Here is a 7,911-nt window from a genome sequence, read left to right on the forward strand (position 1 = left end):
ATATTTGGTCTTTTTGAGACAGGGTTTCACTATGCAGTTCAGGCTGGCCTTAACTTACTTTGCATTCCAGGTTGGCCTCGAACTTGCAGTGATCCTCCTGCCTCAGCCTCCTGAGTGCTAGGAATACAAGCATGCGCCACCATGCCTGGCTTCAGTTATACTTTTTAAACATGATATTTTGAGACATTGACCAGTTCTTAGAAAAGAAGAGACATAACTAATGGATACATTAACTTGCAGTTAGGTAATAATACATGTTTGTAGCAGATGATGTTTCCATGGAGGAAATGTATATTTAAAGGGAGTACAGCTCTTCAATGAAACGAACTCACTGAAAAACAGCAAAGTGTCTGACCTCAGCATTGTTAGTCAAAGCATGCACTCCCACTAGTTCTCTCAGAGATAGGGACTCACACAGAGCAGTCTTCACTCTCTCACCAAAATGAAGAGAATCCGTCTCGGCAAGACAGAGCATTGGTATTTAGTGGGTGCAATCTGGATCTGTGGTTGACACAAACAAACAAAAAACTAAGTAGGAGGGAGATATCTGCTTCCCACTTTGGGCCTTGATCTCTTTTAAGAAAACGTAGGCACTGACCTGCACACAGCCTTTTCAACATTAAGTTATACTCTTTAATAGCAAAGTATATGTATTTATTTGGATACTGAGAGATACATATGCATTTTTGTACTTTTTACTCCTGTTATTCTGATCACCTCTTGATGCCTTTCTCCTCACTCTCCACAAGGAAAGGGTTTGGGCCACATTTCATATTTACATCCTTTTCCTTATTGGTAGGTTTTTAATTACATCTTCAATTTCATTGATATTGGGTTCTTTGGAACTTTTATGTTGACTTGATTTGACTTTGTTAATTCATCCTTTTTATTGAAGGCAAGAGATCTCGCCTCCTTTTAACTTGGTTTTTAATTTGCTCACGTGAATCCTTCCTTTCAAAAAATATGTTAGGTTTTGCCAATAGAAATAGATAGCAGGCCGGGCATGGTGGCGCAAGGCTATAATCGCAGCTTTCGGGAGGCTGAGGCAAGAGGATTGTTGTGAGTTCGAGATCAGCCTGGGCTACAAAATGAGCTCAAGGCCAGTCTGAACTCCATAGTGAGACACTGTCTCAAAAAGACCAAAAAAAAAAAAAAATTGATAGCAGGAAGACAATTCTGTGAGGTGACATGCAACAAAATGACGCTGGAAACACTGGTTATTTACAGCATGGTGAGAAGCCATAGAAAACCGTGATTCTTAAGACATCAGAGAAGTTTTCTATACTAATTAATCTTTCTGCCCACCCTGGCCAACTTTTGACTTTGATCTCATATTACATTAAACAAAGATGAGAAAGCATTGTCATTTCTAAATAAAATACCATTTGAGTTATTTTTACTTTCTATCATTCTACAGACAAGTGTAGCCAAGTTTGACTTTCCAGCATGTGGATAGGTCATCAGAAAGAAGAAGGTGAACACAGGAACACTGGTTGGTCATTCCTTTTCACCACTTTGTTTTTGTTTTGTTTTGTTTTGTTTTGCCGAGACAGAGTCTTGCTATATAGTTCAGCCTGGTTTGGACTTCCTATGTAGCTCAAGCTGGTCTTGAACTCAAGGTGATCCTCCTGCCTCACCTCTCTTGTGTGTTGAGTCTACGGGCATGCACCACCATGCCTGGCTCTTTCGTTCACCACTTTGTTGTAATCTCAAAAGGCAACCCCAAAGAGGAACATTTTAATTTTTTTAGAGGTACCGCTCACTGAATTGGAACAAGGCATTGATTCTAGTGAAATCTCACCCCATTTCTTGTGTTCTCTCATCCTTTAGAGCTAGGCCTTTCCTTTGGAAACATTGTTTTGAAAGGTATCTTCCCTTTAACCTGCCCTAGCATTAAGCATCCTTGCCTGGGTGCTCAAAGGCCAAGGCAGATCACCTGTTTCATTTATGGATGGAATTCAGTGATGGAAGAAAAAATTATTTTAGCTTATTGAATCCTTTTCTCTAGACTTATAGAGAAAAAAATATATAGGCACAACACACGAAGTTGTAAAAATATGTTTGTCATTCCATAATCCTACCAAAAGTAACATCTAAATCCTAAAAGGCCAAATCCCTTCACAAAAAATGATGAAAACAATACCTGAGAGAATAGTGTCCAGTAGCTTTCCGGAAACTGCCTACCCTCCCTTCCCCTGCCCTCTCCTGGGTTCCTGCTGCCATCCAAAGTCAAGGGTTTTCCTCTAGTTGAGTGCTACACCAACGGGGTCCTCATTCTCCACCCTACCCATCTCCATGGTTATTTCTATGCATACTGTTCTCCGCTGCACACGGCCTTCTGTATTTCTGTCTTCACTCACTTCGCGCTGCCTCATCTAAAAGACACACGTACAAAAGCTGCCTTGGTTTCCCATTCTTTAACCACATAATGTGTTTTCTTTTTCTTTTTTTTTTTTGTCCCAGAGAAAGAACCGGCCTTTCTGAGTCTACCCAAGCCAGTTAATTCATGTCATGAAAAAAGAAAAAACTTGTGAGCATTTTATTATTTTATTTTTATAAAACAGAATTACATAAAAAGCCCTATATCTCCTGGGTCCTATTCTACCAAACACCACCCTATATCCAAGCACCACCCTTCTTTTCACCCCTGACCCTGAGTTCAGTTTTCCTAGGTGATTCATTATTTCATAAATTTCTTCCCATGTTTTTCTATATGTACTCAAACATACGTCTATAAATTGCAGAGCATATATATATACACACACTAACAGAAATGTTAGAGGGATTTTGTGAATTTAATAATACCATGGCCATGACTGCAATATGGTAATGCACGATCTACCCCATTCATTCACATTTCTCCTATTTTCAGACTTTTTCTGTTATCACTTTTATGGCTCAGGTTTCTCCCATATTCAAAAAACTATCAATCATGTATCTCACATGACTCCATCCTTTCACAGCCAACTTCTGTCCTTGAAAAGAGCTTCTTCTCCTGAGTCTGCTTCCTTACTTCCCCTTCTCGCCTTACTCTTGCAGTTTTGCTTCTACCTTGCCACTCTCCTGGATTTGCTTTAAGAGCCAAAGTAAATACTAGATCTAAAGGACAGGCTGCAACTCCTATCTCACGGGGCTCCTGAGCCTCTGTGACCTTCTCCTTTCTTACCCTGATCAGACTGTTCCTAAGTACTTCACTGCCCGCACCATTCCCAGATAGGTATGCTTTTCACTCTAGTGGACATCTGGCAATATCCACAGACATTTTCCACTGTCACAACTGAGGGAGCAGGGTTGGATGGGTACCAGGGGCATCTAGTGTGCAGAGCCTAGGAATTCTGCTGAACATCCTACAATGCACTGGACAGCCCTCAGCAACAAATAACATTCTATCTCAAAATGTCAAGATAGGATAAGAAATTTCTGTCCTAGAGAGAGGTAAATAATATCAACAACATTCATGAATGGGAAAGTGAATAGAAATTTGTAGGTTAGGAATCTGGCCCCTAATCCTGATGGTGATTGTCCACACCCTTCTGCATTAGGAGACAACCCAAAGTCATGTGCCCACAGAGATGTCCCAGGGCCACACCAGCTTCCTAGTCTCTAGGTCTGCATTCCCTAGGCAATATCCACGGTTCCTCCAATTCTATTTCAGTCTGGTCCAGGGGCAACTGCTCCCCATCCTTCTCTCTGAGGGCTGAAGGACCTATGACCCTTTCCATGCAGCTTGTAGGCATCAGATGGGGAGGAGCAAACCAACCCACCACCCATTCTCACCCACCCCCTGGAAACTGATTTTCCATTGTTATGTTTAGGTACTATTTCACATTTCTGAATTCACAGAAAGCTTTGTAGCCAGCCTCTCTCCACATACATCTTGACAGTGGGTTGGAGAAAGGGAGCACCATGCTTCGGCCCATGGACTGGACCAGCAAACCTTCAGGATTCTCTCAGCTGTTGACTCACCTCCTAGTGGTATGAGTTCCCTGTTCATATCTGGTTCCACCCAGCAGGGACTGGGAAAGATTCTCCTCATGAGGCTGTGCAGTGGTAGTAGTCCTCACCTGTAGTTGATGTTGGCATCCTCTGTATACAGCCATGTGGAACTTGCTTAGGGGTGGCAGATCGCTGCATATTAATTTGAATCAAGCACAGACCTAAGGTTAATCCCAGACCTATAACCCTAAGCCTGTTTTATTTCTTCTGATATAACTCTCTGAACAGGAGCCTCCTATCCAGTTCATCCCTGGGGGCTCTTAGGATGCAGGAATCCCTACTATTTGTCATACCGTGTTGGAACTCCCCAACCAGTTCCACTATTTGATAGTCTGTTGTTTCAAATTGCTCTCCTGGTGCCAGTTTCTGACTTGGAAATGATCTGGTTACCTACAGCAGGAACACATTGAAGTCGCTATAGGGAAAGGGGATTTGGGTAAAGTGGATGTTCACATAGTACATTTGCAGGAAGGGAAAAGTAGTTGAGTCACCACCACTCTCCACAGCTCTTTGGAGCTACTGTATTAACTCCTCCATACTCCTTTATACCTTTCCGTTTCCTGGGCTCTACACTGTGCTGGTATCCCCTAAAAGACATCCTCTGTAAAGTACCTGGTTCTGCTCCCCCACAGTCAGAGCTAGGCCTCAGTGTTTGTGCCTATGACCCCAGCCCCAACTCCAAGCAACCCACTACTGCACTGCACAACCCCATTCTGAGTATGGACTCTGCCTTTTGTTCATATTCTCTAGCCTGAGAATCTGTGTGGCTCAGGATGGGTCAAATGCCCACTCGTGCTCCCATCATCTGAGGCCTAAGCATGGTAGCAGAGTGTAGGAGGGTTTATAAATGTAGCTTTTAGGTCCACCAGACACTAGGATGGGAGACATCCATACACACACATGTACGCATGTGCGCACATACACACACATGAACACACACACACACACACACACACACAGGAAGCTGCAGCAGTTCTGGGGTGCTGCATGGAATATAAAAGGGATCATCATCAAAACGTGTCTCTCTCCCCGCCAGCTGCACCCTCTCCAGCTCCCACCCAACCCTGTGACTTCCTTGGCCCCATATTGCCACCCTTACCCCACACTCCATGCAGGCTCTTGCCTCTGAAAACAGACTTCCTACTGCAGTGTTTTATTGCATGTTGCTGGTTTTACTAAGGGCTTTGCAGCCAGATTCCCCTCCTACAGCGGAAGCAGTTTTCCCTTCGTGAAAAATTCACGGCCTTACACCAAGGGCAGTTCCAATCCCCAGGCTTGCGATGCCCTCGATGTTTTCTCTGCTGATGGTGTTCAGAGTCTCTCTTCCTTTTCTGGTGTTCTGGAGGGTCTACTCCTTGAGCCCACACATCAGACCACAAGTTAAAATTGGAGGCTGAGCAGTGAGGGGGCAGCTGAGGTGGAACAGGTGCTGTGCTCGTGGCTGCTAGTGGGGATGAGGTGGATGCAGCTGGGAAACAGGACAAAGGGCTTGAGTAGCTGTATGTGAAAGAGGCAGGGAGCTGGACAGGAAGGGGTCCCGGTGAGGCTGTGGACGTGGCCTGCAGAGTCCCAGAGAGATAAAGCGTGGCTGTTTCTACAGGCCCAACATCGCCCTCTCTCTCTCTGCCAGAGGTGTAATTTTTCTGCTGGACAACCTCAAGAAGCTGCAGGAGGCTTTCACTTAGCTCCTGTGTGGCCTCCTCTGAGGCTGCACTGATCACATCCATCTCTTCTTCTCCTTTTCTTCCTCTACCCGCGGCACTAGCTTCAGCCTCTGCTTCCTCCTGCTTCTCACCTGCTCCTAGTATCTCCACCTCTGGGATAGCAGCCGTGTCTGGTTCCTGCACAGCTGGCCCTGGGAGCGCCCTTAGCTCCTGAAGAGAAGTGGGCGGGTTGAGACACAGCCTGGGGGTGGGGGCCTGGTGGGGGTACAGGTGTAGGGCTGGAGTGGGGGCCGGGGGGATTATCTTACCGCCTGCACAAGCTTCCATCTCAGCAGGTCCCTCTCTTTCTGCATCTGGGCCAATTTGGCATGGGCCAGCCACAGCTTGAAGGCAGCCTCCTTGCGCTCCACCTCCTGCTGTTCTATGAGCTGCTTCAGATCCGAGGCCAAGGCTTGAGTGGCTGACTTGTGCAGTTTGGCCAACTCGTGCAGCCACTGCACCCTGTATGCCTGTAAGTGCCTCTGTCTGCGAGCTACACGCATGCCCAGGGCCAGGCTGCCCCAGGTACAGGCCTCTTGAACATCACTGGGCACCTCGCTGTCTTCCAGAATGGCCTTGATCTTGTCTTCTATCTCCTCCCAGGACAGAGACAGATTTTGAAAGTAGAACTTGGGGCCTTTTGGGTGCCTGGTCATCTTCTTGTTGATGAATTTTACCACTGTGTCATGCTGGAATCCAGTACAGGGGTCCTCGGGTTTCAAGGCCATGATGGTTAAGGGCCTTAGTGGCCTTGCTGGCCCTGTTGAGATAGATCAACCTGTTGTCCCTTCCCTCCCTCTTAAGCCCTCCTCTCCTGCCTCAGCCTCCTCCTACCACACCTCTCCCCAACCTTGACCCTCAGAGTGACTCTCTAGATAGGCTTTCCCCCACCTTAGGACACTTCCCAAGGACACCTCAACTCTCTAGCCAGGGCCCAGAAGACATGTAGACTGACCACCCCTGCCTACCAGGGCCAGGGCCAGGAGGGTCTTTCCCCTTCTCAGGTCACCAAGGAAAGGAAGTTGTGAGGCCAATTGTCCAGATTTTTACTCTGGGACTGTTCCAACTTCCAGAGAGTACAGGGGTGGGAGGGAGTGTGAGAGGAAGGTCCTTCGGTCTCCTGGGACACTAAGGAGCCCACCACACGGGTGAAAGCCCTGGAAGGTGGGAAGAAATAGGAGTACTCAGAAGAGACTCAGAACCAAGAAAATGAAGTTCTTATCAGCAAATCTAAAAATTCCAATCCCTCCTATTTATAGTGAGTTTATCCCACACCAGGGGCTGCAAGGCCCTCTCATGGAGATGGTATGTTCCAGAATAGAACACAGCTTCAACTTCACAGTGGTCTCTGCCCCACCTCCACAACATCCTCCAAAATTCTGAAACTACTCTTTCAGACTTTTGAATTTCTATACAAGGGTTAGATAACATATATATATTTTTTATAAAAAGTCTAGAGAGAGCCTGGTGGATAATGGATCTCTGTCTGAACTACTTGTATTATAGAAGTATTCTAAAATAATACCTAAAGTAATGAACCTGGCTGTGTCCCAGTGAAACTTTATTTACAAAATCAGGCAGTTGGCATCATTTTGCGTGTAGTTTTCTGACTCCTGACCTGTATTTCAATTTCATACATGTCATAAAGGCATCCAAAAATTCAAAATGTTCATACTATAATTAACTTTATTCCCTCTTAAAAGAAAAACTAGGCAAACTTAAAAATCTATTTGAGTAAAGAACAGTTCATGAATGAGGCGGTATTCAGTACCAGAAGAGATTCAGAGAACTCTTCACATAAGTATGAGCAATGAAATATAAAGGCCAAACATGGAAGTAGAGAAATGACCAAATTGATTACAGCTAAGAATTTGCCTTATTTGCGCATGGTGTGACGAAGCATTTGACTTGTCTGGGCATGGTCTAATCACTTGGCTGCTTGTGATTGGCAGAAACTTGACCATTTGTGATTGGTTGAAATTCAGCTTTTTTTATACTTCTAAGTTTTACTAAACTTGGTTGCAGTCTGTTAGGTTAAAAAACTCAAATTATGGAGACATCCTCAGGCTCTGACCTCTTGCTTATTTATTTTAGCACCCACAGTAGATAATTCATCTCACATATTCTTAAGTGGAATAATACAAAATTCTTGGGGCTGGGATTTAGCTCAGTGGCAAAAGCACCTGCCTGGCAAGTGCAAGGTCATGAGTTC

At 45.1% G+C, this 7,911-nt stretch overlaps 2 protein-coding genes across 2 annotated transcripts in view; one reads left to right on the forward strand and one right to left on the reverse strand.

The window, feature by feature from the left end:
* Il1rapl2 (interleukin 1 receptor accessory protein-like 2) overlaps positions 1–7,911 on the forward strand; it is a 1,160,877-nt gene that overhangs the window by 610,644 nt on the left and 542,322 nt on the right. The gene's annotated exons all lie outside the window — the stretch shown is intronic.
* Tex13a (testis expressed 13A) lies at positions 5,134–6,730 on the reverse strand. Its single transcript, XM_005412010.1, has 3 exons — positions 6,668–6,730; positions 5,969–6,459; positions 5,134–5,870 (listed from the first exon to the last, which is right to left on the reverse strand). Exons 2-3 carry the CDS (start codon positions 6,425–6,427, stop codon positions 5,172–5,174), a joined length of 1,158 nt encoding a protein of 385 aa, XP_005412067.1. The 5' UTR covers positions 6,428–6,459; positions 6,668–6,730; the 3' UTR covers positions 5,134–5,171.

Source organism: Chinchilla lanigera, unplaced genomic scaffold, assembly GCF_000276665.1.
Source record: "Chinchilla lanigera isolate Chin_1 unplaced genomic scaffold, ChiLan1.0 scaffold00147, whole genome shotgun sequence".
Classification (NCBI taxonomy): Eukaryota; Metazoa; Chordata; class Mammalia; order Rodentia; family Chinchillidae; genus Chinchilla; species Chinchilla lanigera.

What these genes read in the sequence shown, in the direction of transcription:
- Tex13a (XM_005412010.1), bottom strand. Translation starts at nt 6,427, where the DNA reads ATGGCCTTGAAACCCGAGGACCCCTGTACTGGATTCCAGCATGACACA. An exon ending in GATGGAAGCTTGTGCAGGCG is followed by an intron (nt 5,871 to 5,968) that starts GTAAGATAATCC and finishes ACTTCTCTTCAG; the next exon opens with GAGCTAAGGGCGCTCCCAGG.